General features: G+C 36.6%; 1 protein-coding gene across 7 annotated transcripts in view; it reads left to right on the forward strand.

The window, feature by feature from the left end:
• Positions 1–17,283, forward strand: part of tox2 (TOX high mobility group box family member 2) — a 145,590-nt gene extending 128,307 nt beyond the window's left edge. For all 7 annotated transcript variants that reach the window (XM_079627974.1, XM_079627973.1, XM_079627970.1 and 4 more), the window contains 4 exons: positions 8,000–8,080; positions 11,665–12,039; positions 14,647–14,783; positions 16,684–17,283. In XM_079627974.1, the coding sequence (XP_079484100.1) occupies positions 8,000–8,080; positions 11,665–12,039; positions 14,647–14,783; positions 16,684–16,726 (636 nt within the window). In that variant the 3' untranslated portion in view covers positions 16,727–17,283. The remainder of the gene's footprint in view (positions 1–7,999; positions 8,081–11,664; positions 12,040–14,646; positions 14,784–16,683) is intronic.
• The last annotated feature ends 243 nt before the right edge of the window (positions 17,284–17,526 follow it).

A 17,526-nucleotide genomic window follows, 5' to 3' on the forward strand; every position in this document is an offset into this window, starting at 1 on the left:
TCATATATTTTACTTTTTTTTTTTTTTAAAAACAGACATATATTCCAGACATACTTCACATACTTCATAAAAAAAAAATATATATATATATATATTTTTTTATTTTATTTTATTTTTTTATAAATAACGATGAACCATTAGCCATTTGTTTGCATTGGAACATTATTATCATCAACATGGTTTTTATGCATAAGTCTCAAGAATATGTCCAGATTTATTTCTGGAAACTTCATCTACACTTCACATTTAATAATAAAATAAATTATTGTTACTGAAATGTGGAAAAAATATATATTTAAATTGTATTAAAAAGTGTTTATATATCATGGAACAATACTTTAATTAGGCTACCTTTTATTCATGCTGATTTAAATAAATTTGAATTCCAGTATTTTTTCGGAAGTAAAGCTCAAAATGCATTGCAGTGATTGGAACTCGGAGGGTGTCATGTGACCCGGACATGTTTTCATGTGTTTTTGTGCTTGTGTGTGTGTGTGTGTGTGTGTGTGTGTAATGATCCTGTTCTTTTGTGGGAATGTCAGCGGAGCGTCGGGCTCATTAATTATCCGGCTTTGCTCTTCTGGAAGGTCTGTGGGATCGTCCAGCACTGGATAATAACGCATCAAACTCAACTTGTGTTGTTCCTCATCCCGTCAGTTCTTCAGATTCAGAAATAAAGAGCCGAGTCTCGCTCTCACACTGAAACCCAGGCCTTCAGCGCGATATATCTCTCTCCCCTCCGGGTTTGAGCCCGTGTCAGCGGGTCTCGCGAGTTATTGTCTTCCATAATTAACCGGTTATCAAACAAGAACATTTCATTAAGGTACAATTACAGCTAATTCTGCGGGGGGCGAGCGGCGTGTCACGATTAAGACGCCAACACATGCTCCCGTTCCTTCTAATTCATAGCGACCTGCTCCCTCTCTGACGGCTTCAATTGCTAATGAATCCGCTCACTTTGGAATAATTAGAAATCCTTAGGCATGGTAATTTATTTAAGAGCGGCTGTCGTTAGGGCCACTCATTAGTGGAGGTTAAATTAATTTGAAACCAAAGCTGCTGGAAAGCTCCTCGGGAGTTCATTACTACACAAAACCTCGCCACCCCGTTCAATATTTAACTAGCAACACGCAAGGTCACAAACTTACGTTCGCTGGAGGTATTCGAGAGTTATTTTTGTTTTGTTGGTTAAACTCAACTCCTCAGTGAAGATGGTTCACGCTTATCATTATTTATATCATTCGAAACGAGCATTTTCTATAAAGCGGCTTTAGACAGAATGAAACAGCGCTATACAAATAAACCTGGATTGAATGGAACTGAATAATTATATAACTTGAAGTGATGTCTCTAAAGTCACACTCATGAATCTACTGTTTGGCTGTTGCACTGTAAAATAGAAACTACATATAAGAAATGTGAATTAATGAAATGCATAAAAATCATGAAATGCATAAAAATCAACGTTAGGCCAACAGAATTGTCCCGACTCAAACATAATGTTAGTTGTCTAAAAGAATCTTGCTGAAATCTTAAGAGATTATGAGTTCATACTTTGCAGTATGAATAAATTATGCGGTTACTGTTTTTTTTTGTTTTTTTGCTTTTACACTCTAAAAAATGCTGGGTTGTTTCGACCCAATTTTGGGTAAAATATGGACAAACCCAAACGTTGGGTTAAAAATGTAATGTAAAAATTGAACCCAACGGCTGGGTTTGTCCATATTTTACCCAAAATTGGATTGAAACAACCCAGCATTTTTTAGAGTGTACATTTGTGTATCAAGTGTTGAGGTCATAAATTACTTAAGTAACTTTGCAACTACATGTCAACTTAAGCCCTATTCGCACGGGATTAGTATTATCTAGAGACCTCTAGTCATTTGTAATAATTGCGGAGGTTGTCTGTGATCTTAATCCCGTGCGAATCGGCCATGTCTGTAAATTGTAAAGCACACTCTAAAAAATGCTGGGTTGTTTTAACCCAATTTTGGGTCAAATATGGACTAACCCAAACGTTGGATCAAAAATGCAATTAAAAATTTTAACCCAATGGCTGGGTTTGTCCATATTTGACCCAAAATTGGGTTAAAACAACCCAGCATTTTTTAGAGTGTAATAATTCCCCCGCAAATGACCTCCCAAATTTCGCCGAACACCGACCTTCTGTGATAATATTAGTCCCGTGCGAATCGGCATCTCTGATTTTGTCCAGGATTTGGCGGGATATATTTTTTTTAAAGGTATTTCTTTCCTTTGTGCCTTTTTATTAATCTTTGGTGAAGAATGGAAGCTGCGTTGGAGTGTTTTGACAGTGTTTTGGGCACTGGGTCATATCGCACGCACACCGACACCATATACAATTTGCAGAAAAAAGAGAAAGCTGAAAACCACCAGAAGAGCAAAGACAAAAAGAAAGATTAGATGGATGACATATAACAGCATGCGTGAAGTAACATTCTTCTGTTTATGATATATCATGCGTACATCTAGACCTATAACGACAAGACATTTCCAAACAATAGCCTATCAAAAGTAATGTACAATCAAGCAAGGGGGTTTCACATCATAATTCGAGTTTAATGTTACAAATAAATCAAACGTAAACCTTGAGCTATTAGATTATAATGGTGAAATGTTTTTTTTTTTTTTATCCATCTAACCAGACTCTCAACCATACGCAAAAAGCCATCTAGTCGCTCACTGAAAACAGATTTCCACTGGGCTAAAATAAATATAATATGGGTATAAACTACAATTTTTATATCCGGGTTCCGGGAGAAAAGTCAGTAAATTCGAGTAATCATCGGCTTCGCTTATCCCGTGCGAATGCGCCACACGAAATTCAGATGTCGGGGGGTAATGTCTAAATCACACGAGGTCCATAGATAATACTAATCCCGTGCGAATAGGGCTTTATTCTACTAACCTAACAGTGTAAATACTCTAAGTTATTATCAGGGCCGTTTGAAGGAATTTGGGGGCCCCAAGCAAAATGGACATGGAGGCCCCCCCCCCCCCATCCCATTATTATATAATGTTTAATAATTATTAATAGTGCTGTAAATTAACAGTTTATTGTAACACACATTATGTCTATCATATAATATATTGGGTATTGGGTAATGATTGAAAAATGTTTGTAAACCTTTAAGGAACCATTTTTTTAAACATCTATAAACATTACATAGATAGACGGACCAGATATTCCTAACACTTTGTTAAGGGTTACTAGTTGGTTTGTAAACTGTCTATAAACATTATCTGGAAGGTTATTATAAAGTTGCGACAGATGACTATAATACCTTGGTAAATAGTTAATAAACAGTACCAGTAAAACACGTGGGTTGTCCTGATACTGTACTTCAAAATGTAACAGTGTAAAAATTGCCACACAGAATAAAGTAACTGTTCAAGGTCCATTGGTAACTTATAAAAATAATGTCATATTTGCGTAAACTGTTACTACCGTATATCACACGACACTAGCACATTAAGATAAGCTATGAAAAAATCATGTTCCTCTGCCTCTTTCTGGTTAAATACTGTTTAGCCTATAGATGGGTAAAAAGACTGTTTGCTAACTGTTAAATGACAATTAACTAAAGATTAAATAACTAACAATTTACCATCTATTAATGATGGTTATTATAAAGTGTTTTGCATTTCCATATTTTGATATTAGAAGGGAAGGGATGCAGCTGCTTTCACAACTAGCCTACCAATGCTTAAAATCATCCCAAGCTAATGTTTGATGCACAGAATTTATTGTGTGGTTTTCCTAACCCCCATAAATAGATTATCACGGTGGAATAGTTAGTAGGCTATATGCTATGCCACTTTCACCAAAACCTATTACAAGCTATAGCAATGTCATGTCATTAAATACGATAAACAGTGATTCTGGAACAGATCTGCGTCTTCCTTATCCCGTTAAAGAAACATATTACAGCAAAAAGAAAAGTTGCACTAACTGTTCGTTACCAGCAGCGTTTGCCGTCAGGCAGGTAACGTTAGCTAACATAAACATATTTTTGCTAGCCTATACCTGCTGCAAAATTACACCATTTGTACAAGACAAGTAGAGCTATTTAATCCAGTGTAATTTATCACTTACCACTATCTTGTTTTTCTTTTTCTTTTCTGGCTTCCTGAAGCATAATTCCGCTTCATTATGACTACCGAGGAGGTTTTGTATTTTGCCGGCCGCAGAGATCGCGTGGTTGGCTGGCTGCTGTCAGCGAGAGGGGCCCTCTTGAGGGGTATCCCGATAACAGTGTCATTGCACTTTACTGCATTGACTATCAAAGGGGTGCTCACGCAGTTTGTCGTTGCATTTTATTCTTAACTAGTCGTTGTCTTGGGGCCCCAGGCCAGCTCGGGGCCCCAAGCAATTGCTTGGTTTGCTTGCCTTGTCGCGACGGGCCTGGTTATTATAGAGACATATATAGTTGCAAAGTTACTAAGTTGCCTGTTCACACACCAAGGACGATAACTTTAATAACTATAAAGATCTACTCCTTAACTATAAAGATAATGGCACAGAGAAACCATATCATTTTCAGAAGGTTGTTTTTAAGCTGATGAACAATAAAAACAGCCAATCAGAATCCATCCTGCTTTAAAGGGGTGTTTGATTATGATTTGACTTTTCTAACTGTAGTTATTGTGTAATGTTGTGTTTTCTAACTGTAGTTAGTGTGTAATGTTGTGTTTTCTAACTGTAGTGAGTGTGTAATGTTGTGTTTTCTAACTGTAGTGTGTAATGTTGTGTTTTCTAACTGTAGTTAGTGTGTAATGTTGCTGTTTGATCATAAACAACATCTGCAAAGTTACAACGCTCAAAGTTCAGAGCAAAGGGAGATATTTGCTTTTAAAGAAATAGTTTTTTAAGGACTACAACAAATGGCTGGTAGAAACTACACGACATTCCTCCCGGGTTAGTGACATCACCAACCCTAAAATTTACATAAACCCCGCCCCCTGAACACGATTTATATATTATCAAGACAGAAAATGCTAATCAATGACTAGAAGATAACTACACATAAGCTTCATAAATTCATCAACTAATCATTCAGAAATGTCCTGTTCTTCTACATGTTGTCACTTCTTCTCGAGTCTCTCCATCATTGTCTGACTCCGGTTTGAACATAAAAGGCTAAAAGTTTTTGAAATGTGCAGTGCATGTGTGTGTGCGTGCGTGCGTGCGTGCGTGTGTGTGCGTGGTAAAAGGACACAAGCTCTTGTAGCTCCGCCCCCTGTGCCGGGAGCAGCAGCTCATTTGCATTTAAAGGGACAGACACAAAATGAGAAAAAGTGACAACTTTAACATGCTATATAAAAATATCTGTGGGGTATTTTGAGCTAAAACTTACATACACACACACACACACACACGCACACACACACACTCTGGGGACATCAGAGACGTATTTTACATCTTGTGAAAAGGGCATAGATTACAGTCGTCGAACTCTAAAGTCGGCATGTAATGGAAGTTGCGCTCGTCTTTTCTTCGCCGTATATCGAGTGAAACGCTTCTGGAACAAGAACAAATGTGGGCGGGGCTTGATTGTGTCCGTGAGGACTTGATTGGATGGTTGTGGTTTGCTATTGGCTGATCTCATGTGAGTGACAGGTTGCCCCGCCCACATCATCAGAGAAGAGATGCTGCAACTTATTCTGATTCGAGATTATTAACACAATAATGATGTGCACGGACGAATCATTTATAATAATGATAAAAACACTGCAATATTCCATATAAGAATGGGATTGTCCATTTTGATTTTTGAGAAGTTTGCTCTCCATATAATCGCATTGCCGTCTAGGAGACAGAATTGAGACATTAAAGAGATCTCATCTGTGTTTTATCTTCCTATGGGACTGCAGCCATATTCATCTTGTTAAGTCACAACGCTTTTTTCCTCCATTTGCAATTTAACGTTGTGTCTGGAAGCAGCGTGACGTATTTTGTCACCGATTTAAAGCGTGTTTTCCCTCATAGGATGAAATGGTTGTGATGTCCGCCCCAGTTTCAGAAGGGAATTGGCCGCACTCGTTGCCAAGAAGAAATGGAAACCGTAATTCTGGGATGTGAAATGATTGACAAGCAATTACATTAGCCTACATCGCATTTCATTCACTTTGTGTGCGTTAAAGCCAGGCTTGAATTCTGTCTCTCTCCCTCCACGACCCCCTTCCTTTCTTCTGTCCTGTTTCTTTGATGTGGGATGTACACTTATAACTCTCTCGGTGTGTTTTCAATATGAAGCGCTGATATTTAACCCATAAAGACTGGCATATGAAATAATAGTCAGAAAAATATATCTTTTTTTAGTTTATTTAACATTTAAAGGGATAGTTCACTTTGAAATTAAATGTTGGTATGTTTTATCTTACCTGAAGTGCATCCAAGACGTCTTTGTCTCCGCAGTAGTTTCAATTTTTATATTTTTAGGTCAAACCGTTCTTGTCTGTCAGTCATATAATGCAGGTCTATAGGTACGGTCTCTAATAGCATGCAGAGAAAAGTCCAAATTAAAAACTTCCCCATCGTAAGTGCACATTGATGGCCTAAGCTCGCGCGAACTCATCCGGGAGTGTTGAGTTTTCACTTATTCCCAATTTGTAAGCCTTCTATCTTGACACACTACTCGCTTCATTGTTCAGGCCAATCAAAGGCATACGTTGAGCCATACAGCCAATCACACGCGTTTCTGCTGAGTTTAAAAATGCAACGTCCAATCGAAGGCGGTTAGATTAGTTTCCGGGGAAGAAATCCGGTGTAAACAGATCAGATGGACGTGGTTGTGTACAAGAGGTAAAAACGATATAAATACTGTTCGTTTTCTCACACAAACCGCTTGTTTCGTGTCTTAGGCCATCAATGTGCACTTACGATGGGGAATTGTTTAATTTGGACTTTTCTCTGCATGCTTTTGGAGACAGTGCCTATATACCTGCATTATATGACTGACAGACAAGAACGGTTTGACCTAAAAATATCAAAATTGAAACTACTGCAGAGACAATGACACCGACATCTTGGATGCACTTCAGGTAAGATAAAACACACCAACATTTAATTTCAAAGTGAACTATCCGTTTAAACAAGTTTGCATATGTGTTTTTTTATTTTTTTTTGAGTATCATATTTGATACATCATGGCTGAAATTGTCTGATATAGTGAGAATATGGAGGGGGGAAAACAGCTAAATTTTATTCTGAGACTCAAATTGAAAAAAAAAATATGCAATTTGGTTCAGATGCTGATATTTATATGGACAAAAAGATGGAATTCAGCATGCTTGACATAACAGTATAGCACATACTTGCATAAAAGCATATAAACTCCCAATAATATGTCTTAGTAAGATGATATTTAAATGCTTAGTTTATGATCAAAGCCCGTAGTTTTAAAACATATAATACAATGATGATTGAGAGATGAACAAATAAATCTTCCTCAAAAGCCTGATGATCATATTTGATACTCAAAAAAAGAAAAAAAGATTGATAATCAAAGTAGCTTCAGTCCAAGTTATTCTACATTAACTTAAAATCAGTGCAGATTTCAGATCATAAAGAGACATGAAGGAGCTGAATGATATTTGTACAATTAAAAAGACTTTTACTCGCTAAAACTGTCTAAACTGTCAAGTTTTTGTTGAGATTTTATTGTAAGTTCATGTTGATCATTTAGAGGCCGTAGAAATGTGCATATCAAATATGAAACGGTAGCTTTATGGGGTTAAACATGTAGTTATTGTAGTATTGACAACTTTTTTCTCCAGTCTGACCTAAAACGAGCCTAGTCTCGATGTGATGCTCAGCTATAGCGCATTTCATACGTGTTTTGTGTAGATGCATGAGGGTGAAAGTTGTTGACGTGACACTGGCCAGGTGCAAAGTGAAGGTTAAGTGCTCATATTCTAGCATTACGCTTGTGTCTGTGTGTGTGTTTATTCACAGTTGTGTTTCGTTCCCTCGCAGGCATATAAACGGAAAACAGAAGCGGCGAAGAAGGAGTACCTGAAGGCCCTGGCAGCGTACCGAGCCAGCCTGGTTTCCAAGGTAACCGGACGGGTTCATGTCTGTGGGTCAGCGCTAATGTTGGGGGGTGTAAACATTAGACTAAAGATTTCAGCACTACATTTCATGGGAAGAGCTGTCAGCGCAAGAGTGCTTGTGTACGTGTGTTTTAAAGGGATAGTTCAAATCTGAAGATTCTGTCATTTTTATCTTCATGCCATTCATCATGTGACTTTGGAAGATTTATAAGAAATATAGTGCTACTTTATGGTGTTTTTTGAGACGAGTGTTTTTATTGTTTCCTAAAACAAATGCTGAAACTATTAAATCATTTAGTCAATTGACAAAAAATGAAAATAAAATTTTAATAAAATAAAATGCATGATTATACATATTTTTTTACTAAATAAAAAACGAAATTAAATACAATTAAATAAATGAAAGTTCTAAAATTACTTAACTAATACAGACTAAAAAAAACTAAAGAGGATATAAATTAAAGCTAAATACAAATATAAAAAAACGAATAAAAAAATGTCAAAAGCACACAATAAAATGACTAAAATTAAATATGAAAATATAATAATAAAAACTTTTTTATATATAAAAATACTATAACAGCATATAATCAATCCTAAAATTACACTTTGACAGACATAAGGTGTGACTATATGCACTTAATAAGCACTATGTACTTTTTTTTTTAAATTTATTACGATTATGATGTCTGTTAGCTCCTCCCCCTCCGCCATATAAGGAAAGCTGTGACAGTTGAAGTGCATGAACATTCTACACTTTGTTTCTTTTTTTTTCATCAACATTCTATTTGGAATTTTCAGTGTGAACACACAACTCGCACTATTTATACTACAAAATGGCATAGAATAAGTACACTAATTAAGCATAGATCATTGATCATAGAAAATAACCTTGTAATCTCTCCTTTTTAGTCAACCAGCTTTGGAAGATGACAGATTCTTCATGTGTGTGTGAACTCATTCTTCATACTGTTGGCACACTCGTATATACACTCCCAAAAACAGCAACTCTAACCGTATTGGTCTCTGTCATGTCTCTGCGGTCACCAACCGGTGTTTTAATCTCTCGGATTGCTCGGCATCACGCATGTGCGATCCATAAATCGATAGCAAATTTGCCAAAGTGATTTTCCAGACTCAAACGAGCAGAAATCAGCATGATCTGTCGTTTCATTGCATACGTTCATCTGCATAATAAAACGCTGCGATTTCAAACCACTAATTTTACATTCATTGTTTCTCTTTTGAAAAACGCAAATTGCATTTTCATGCTAAACACTCTCTCTTCTTTCCCATACCTCGCTCTCTGAGCTCCTTGGCCCAAAACAAGAGCGTTGATTAAGCCGTGAATACAGTATTCATCAAACTCAGAGGCTTTTATTAAACGCCTTTCTCATCCTTCATTGCGTATAATTAAATATTTCGTCAAAATCTGTTTTTGGCAGATGCTTTGCTTGATAGAAAAAAATTGGTCTAACTATCAAATGCACAAGGCCCAAAACTTGAAACATACACTCATGAAAAGAGGATGACTCGTTTTACTCATAAATTAGGTTTTTATGCATAATTACGACTAAAAGAATTGGTGGGAAATGTGAAGTTTGAGAGTTTAAACTCATGCACCTGGTGCTATTTTATAGTGGGATGCATTATTGTCTTATAGTTTTATATAAATAAGGGTTTGTGTAAAAGTACATTTTTCATATAGTATTTTTAAAATCTGGACCATTTGTCATCTTTTTATCCCAAAGATATCAGAAAGACTAACAAAAAAAGTGAAACTCTGGTTTTGTAATGTTGTTTAGAGGTTTTATGAAATACGAGGCGTTTAATGGCGCCATCAATAACCGTTTCTTTTCTCGCGAAGCTTTAGAAAGCGATCATATGGTGTGTGTGATGATATACGTTCAGGACCTGGACAATCTCCACTTGTTTAATTTAAAGAGAAATGTTTGAAAATGTCTGAAGCAGATGTGCTCGCTCAAACCTCCCCGTTTGGTTTCTCTTGGTTCTCTACGGACACAGATTCAGAACCTCAATCTTTTCATGTTGATCAGTTTAGATGTTCTGCTCAATAAATATGAGGCATTATGAAAGCGCCACGATTGTGACGGCTGATGAACACGACCGACTGCCCATCACGCTCTGGCATTTGAAAAACATATTGCCATTTACCATGCGTAAAACGGTAATGAAACAATGCTCTGCTGTAAGCGCACGCTCTCAATTTGACAAATCAGAGATAGATGTGTCCGTGCGATCTGTGTTTGCTACGGTTTCTCACTGTGGTTTTCTGCTCCTCTAAATGCTGACACGCTCTCCAAAAAGAATGATGCTCATTTATGATTCATTGAAGCATCACCTCAAATGTTGCACCTGAAATATATGCAAACGAGAGCGCTGACATTAATGTGCTCATTGGATGAGAAATGTTTGAGATCATAATTGAAATCTCAGACTTTTGATTGCATGCTTCGGGAAATCCAAGCCGTTTTTTTGAGATCTCTTCTGATTTCTGAACATCTGAGATGCTGGAGACTTTATTTTCTAGCTCAGAAATGTCAACAAATGAGATTTAATTTCCATTGAAGCAAAATATGCTCTTCTAAAATCATCCTGAAAAACCTGATCAGAGTTTTTGGAGTCTGTGTCAACCATAAGAACATCTCAAATTGTTCTACTGATAATATAATTCGTATTGACAATATAAAAATGCGCGATTAATCGTTAAAAGATGGCGATCTCGATTCAAACACACACACGATATTATTCTTAAATGACAGTGAATCGGCTATTTTTATTAAAACTGACAAAATCACACCAGAACATTTAGATCTGTGTTCTTCACAAACAGTCTTTTCAACCACACAGTATCGTTATTTCTGTCTTACAATAATTCAAACTATCACATTAGTACTGGGATAAAAGTTTATAGTTGGGATATAAACACTGATGTTGTCTACAGAAGCGATACAACAACAACAAAAAATCACCTTTTGAAAGTAACAGTTTGCTTCAAATAATGATTGCATCATTACATCGTTACACCAGTAGGTGGCGACAAGTGACTGTTTAAAATGTATTTGTCATTGACTCATTGATTCAAGAGATTCGTTCAAAAACGCTGATTCATCCAGTAATGAAACAAGTGAATTTAGTAATTGAGTCATTGAATCATTCATTAAATCAGATTTTTTTTTATCACAAAAAATAATTCATTCAAATGAAATATTCTTTTAAATAGACAGCAGCAAGTACATTTTTGGCAGAACCTCAAGTAAATTACATGATATTTTGTTTAGTTGCCTGTTCAGAATTGTGATTTCTCTTTTAAAAAAAAATAAAAAAATTCATGATTCTCAATTTATAATCGTGCAGCTCTAACTTACACAGTAAAAAAATTTTTTTTGATGTTGTAAAGAAAGATTATGGAGTGCATTTTACAAGAAAATACCATTCCAGTCTTTCCACTTCAAAATGTAACCTACCATTTCTTTAATTATTTGTGAAATTTACTAGCAATTTATGAGTGAAAATTGTTTCCGAGTAACTGTATGCATTTGATGATGTGCATTCTCTGTCCCTCAGACCTACAGTGACCCGGTGGAGAGCAAAAGCGGGCAGTCTAGCCAGCCGTCGTCACACATGATGCCCCCCAACACCCCCCTGTACAGCGTCCCGCCCCAGCCCTCCTCCCCGTACCCCTTCCCCCTCTCAGACCTCCAGAGCTACGCAGCGGGGGCTCCCAGACACGGCCTGCCCCGCTCGGCCATGCTGCCCGCGCTCAGTGCCTCCCCCCCAGCCTCCTTCCAGATCAGCCCCCCCCTCCACCAGCAGCTCTCCCTGCACCAGGGCTCGCTCCTCAACCAGCCAATCCGCATGCAGCAGGTCCAGTCACAGCCAATCATCTCTCACCAGATGGGCCTCCAGGCTCCGCTGCACTCCCCACCCCCAGGACAGCAGGTTAGCGTGCATGCTGGGAGACGCCACACGTGCTTGTGTTTATGGGGTGCGATTGGAACGGCACCCTGCGCATAATATCTGACATTTCCATAACACTTTACAATAAGGTTCATCAGTTAGCATTAGTTAACTACATTAATTAGCATGAACTAATAATAATGATGAACTCCACTTATGCAGCATTTATTAATTTTGGTTAATTTCAACATTTACGAATACTTTCTTAAAATCTTGTTATCATTAGTTAATGCACTGTTAACTAACATGAACAGCTGTGATTTTATGAACTAACATTAACAAAGATGAATGAAAACTGTACCAAATGTATTGCTCATGGTTTGTTCATGTTAGTTAATTATGTTAACTAATGAACCTTATTGTAAAGTGTTACCGAAATTTCTATATGCATGTTCTACACTCTAAAAAATGCTGGGTTGTTTTAACCCAATTTTGGGTCAAATATGGACAAATCCAAATGTTGGGTTAAAAATGTAATGTAAAAATGTAACCCAACGGCTGGGTTTGTCCATATTTAACCCAAAATTGGGTTGAAACAACCCAACATTTTTTAGAGTGTACATTTGCCAAAATGTGCAGTGCAGGTACTACTGACCCACAATGCAATGCTCTTCATTTCCAGTGTTTATTTGATTTTTTAAAAATCCAAATGAGCCCTGGAATTTTTTAGCATTGCATACTGCTTTATTAAATAAAAGAGTATACAATATACAGCATATGTTAATATACACCATTTATTAAGGCATACTGCACTGTACTAAACGCCACACATGCTTGTGTCTATGCGGTGTGAGTGGAACAGCACACTTCTACTACCATATAACATTATGCATAGTATAAATGTGTGCACTGTACAACCAGAACACACTGCTATAGGTACTGTATCCCACAATGCAATGCTCTCAACTTGACTTTCCATTTCCAGTGTTTGTTTGATTTTTTTTTTTAATGCGATGATAATTGAACATCATTTGCTCAGAGATAGCACACTACCATGAAACATTGATCATTGCATACTGCATTGTTTCATGTACTATTTTGGGGAAAATACTCTACATATGCTGTAAAGATTATGATAGTATTCCGTTCCAAACTCGCCATGATCAAAATGTTGAACAGAAAACAAGCAAACTGTGAAAAAACATTGATACACGTGCAGTTTTTATACCTCCTTATGTTTAGTACAGTGGTATCGCTCAATATTAATAGCGGTGTTGGGAATCAAATCTTGTTGGGGAAATGTTACGAAATGATCTTGAAAAAGGACAGGTCTTCTTTTGCGTGTGAAACGAGATGAAGTGAGAGCTGGGGTGGAGGATGTGTTGTTTCGGAGGTGTTGTCTCTGTACTGAAGATGCGTGTGAAGTGAAAAGGTCTGATTTTATAAAGCACCATCAGTGTTTAGCACCTTCCTACAGCGACGCAAAGCAGAGAAAACCGTTCAGAAACGCTCTTCCAAAGAAGCCAGGAACAAATGTCAGCTTTAATTATTAACCATTCAATTAGTTAACATGAACTAATAAAGAACTGCACGTACACCGCATCTATTTGTTAATGTTAATTTCAACATTTACTAATGCTTTGCTTTACTAAAATCTTGCTAACATTAGTTAAAGCTGTGAACTAACAATGAACAGCTGTAGTTTTACTAAAAAATGCTGGGTTGTTTTAACCCAATTTTGGGTCAAATATGGACAAACCCAGTCCCATAGATTTGTACATAAAATTTTTAACCAAATGTTTGTGTTTGTCCATATTTGACCCAAGATTGGGTTGAAACAACCCAGCATTTTTTAGAGTGTAGAATGCAATTTTTTTTTTTTAATTACATCTACACTTTATTTAATAATTGGTAACACTTTAAAAAAAGGTTCATTAGTTACTAACTAAGATGAACTAACAATGCACACTCTAATAATGCTGGGTTGTTTCAACCCAATTTTGGGTCAAATATGGACAAACACAAACGTTGGGTTAAAAATGTAATTAAAAAAATTAACCCAATGGCTGGGTTTGTCCATATTTGATCCAAAATTGGTTTGAAACAACCCAGCATTTTTAAGAGTGTAAGCAATACATTGGTTACTGTATTTGTTCATCTTTGTTAATGTTAGTTAATAAAACTACAGCTGTTCATTGTTAGTTCACAGCTTTAACTAATGTTAGCAAGATTTTAGTAAATTTTAGAAATTAACATTAACAAATAGATGCTGTATATGTGCAGTTCATTATTAGTTAATGTTAACTAATGTTAACTAACGGACATTATTGTAAAGTGTTATATACACTCTAAAAAATGCTGGGTTGTTTCAACCCAATTTTGGGTTAAATATGGACAAACCCAAACGTTGGGTTAAAAATGTAATTAAAAAATGGAACCCAATGGCTGGGTTTGTCCATATTTGACCCAAAATATGGTTAAAACAACCCAGCATTTTTTAGAGTGTAATAATTTGTAAAATTTAAGTATGTGAAGTACACACATCAGGGTCACACACTTGCATTGCATTGGCTAAGCATTAATGTTTGCATGCTTGCATATGTTTCTGGCCTAAAAATGCTGATAAAATATGTGTATTGTGTCTCTCAGGGATTCTCTCACTTACAGTCGGAGTATCAGAAGAGTGTGGGGGGGCCTCAGTCTCCAGGGGCCCCAAACCCGGTGGGCCAGAACCCCGACTGGGACAGCGAGTACTGCAACCGGGAATGCGGCGGAAACCACTGCAGGTAAACTGTGTGTGTGTGTGTGTGTGTGTGTGTGCTACGGTGTTAACTGTGTCTGTCCCATGAGACGTGTCATAGTATCAGGGGACTCTGTAAGCGTGTGTGTGTGTGGTTTCAGAGCTGTGCGCATGAATTATTTATTGTGTAATAACAATGCAATGCAAAATAAAATAAAAACACAAACACAATAACAAAGTTAAGACTAGTTCACCCAAAAAAAGAAAATGCTGTCATCATTTATTCACCCTCATGTCATTCCAACCCTGATATTTAGCCCAATGTTCACACTGCTCTGAAAGCAAAAACACGTTTCATAACCGTAGTCCATATAACTCTTGAGATGTTTTCAGAAGTAGGGCTGGATGGATGGATGATAGGCCAAAAATATTATCACGCTATCAAAATGCTTTTCACATATTTGTCAGACCTTGAGAATAAATGTAAACGTGTTTGTTCACAGTTAAACTCCACAGAGCAGCTACCTTTTAATTCAGGGCCTCGTGAATCTAATTAAGCTTTTAAAATTTAATCAGATGAAAATATCATTTCAAAACAACAAACAAAACATTGCCTTTTTATTTTCTGTCAAAGAAGATGCTGCACTAAAGAACTGTATAAGTGTAAAACATGGATGAAAAAAATATCTGGGTTGTATGATATTCCTTAGAAATAATAATAGTAGTATTACTTTGAGAATTACATTTTAGTGTCAGTAGTGATATATTGCTCTAAGTTAAACCAAACTTTTGTGGTGAAGATCTTTGCTTCATGAGTATCTGAGGATAGTTTAACGGTTAAAAGCTTGTGAAGTGACTCTGCAGATGAAGTTCATGTGTTCATCTCATGTATTGAGACACACTGAAAATACTGTGAGCGTCAAACCTGCGAAAATATATTATATTATAATATATACAATCTCTGTTACCTTAAATTATCCGTTTCACTATAAAGCCGCTTTAAAACAATCTACATTGTTAAAAGCGCTATATAAATGAAGATGACTTGAGCGTTGTGTGTGTGTGTGTGTGTGTGTGTATGTGTGTGTGTGTGTGTGTGTGTGTGTGTGTGTGTGTGTGTGTGTGTGTGTGTGTGTGTGTGTGTGTGTGTGTGTGTGTGTGTGTGTGTGTGTCGCACGGGTATATCTGTGGGAATAGTATGGGTCAAAATTATCCATTTTTCTTTTATGCCAAAAATCATGAGGATATTAAGATCATGTTCCATGAAGATATTTAGTAAATGTCCTACCGTAAATATATAAAACATGTATTTTTGTGAGTGAATGCAGCACAATCGTGAACATAAATGCACAACTTTAAAGGAGATTTTCTCAATGTTTACATTTTTTTGCTTCCAGATTTTCAATAGTTGTGTCTCGACCAAATATTGTTCTATCCTAACAAACCACACATCAATGGAAAGATGATTAATTCAGCTTTCAGATTATGCGTAAATCTCAATTTCATAAAATTGACCCATGTGACTGGTTTTGTGGTCCAGGGTCACATATGATGTACACACACACTTTTTTTTTGGATTCGATTAATTGCGATGGCTTCACAGCCCTAGATGGCTCATTATTAGCGGCATGCACTGATTGGCTGTTGTCGTGTTTATTTCTTCTGTTAGATTAATCCAGATCAAGTAAACATGTTCAGAGCTTATCATAATCACCATTATTGACGTCGATATGATATTGTTTATCGTCATATGAGAGTAAATGCATTGCACAAGTCTTGAATGGAAATGACATTTGGTCTAATATCTTGAAATTTATTCAATGGACTGGTTTGAATTTTTAGTTTGGACTAAATGAATGACGAAACGTTTCTTATTTTTGGGTGAAATTTTCCCTCAAGAGAACTTTGGGAGCTTCTAACGTTTTTTCCCTGTTTTTGTTTTGCAGTGGCAGTATGATAGGCAGGGATAAGCCACTCTACCTCACTTGAAGAAAAACAAGGAGAACGGAAAGAGAAAGGATGAAACAACACCAGGGAGTCCCCCCCGCACCTCTCCACCCTTCCCAGACATCATCAGTTTCCCTCAGTGTCATTTTACATTCGTTTTTAGAAGGATGTGTGTGTGTACGCGTTCTGAAGACTACTAGTGATCCTTTCATTTTTGCCAAGCACTTAAAAATGTACAGGCCTCTGCGCCAGAGACCTCAGAGAGCACTCACCCCGTCTCTGAATAAACTTAAAAGAAAACGACAAAAAAAGATGTATATAACAAAAACGAAAAGGAAAAAAAATAAAGCAAACTACCATTAAACTGGCCCTCAGGGCAAATGAGCTTTAACTATACCAGAGGAAAACTCTCCTCTTAGTTTCTCAGTTACTTTCCTCCTCGTCTCATTTTGGGTTTTATTTTTGTTGTTGTACTTTTTTATTTATTTCCTGCTTGCAACATAGCTCTTCTTTTGGCCAAAAAAAATAACAGGTCCGTTACTTTAGGGAAAAAGTCTCTTTCGAGGGCGACACGTTGTTCAACTCTGTGAATTTTAGGCAAAAAAAAAAAAAAAAAACAGAGAAAAAAAAATACACAAATGGAAAAATCGATAAATACAACTTCTTTTTGTAAATTGAAAGACCCGTGTAGGTCTTTGTTGATCTGTCACAGTGTGATTGTAAATATCACTTTTTGGGGGGTCAAATTGGGAAGATGAATCCAGATATTTTTTCTTCTTTAATATGACTTATAATTCATTAATTTGTATTTTAAATGGTATTTTGTGAATGCGTGCCGGTGT

Source organism: Phoxinus phoxinus, assembly GCF_949152265.1.
Source record: "Phoxinus phoxinus genome assembly, chromosome: 11".
Classification (NCBI taxonomy): domain Eukaryota; kingdom Metazoa; phylum Chordata; class Actinopteri; order Cypriniformes; family Leuciscidae; genus Phoxinus; species Phoxinus phoxinus.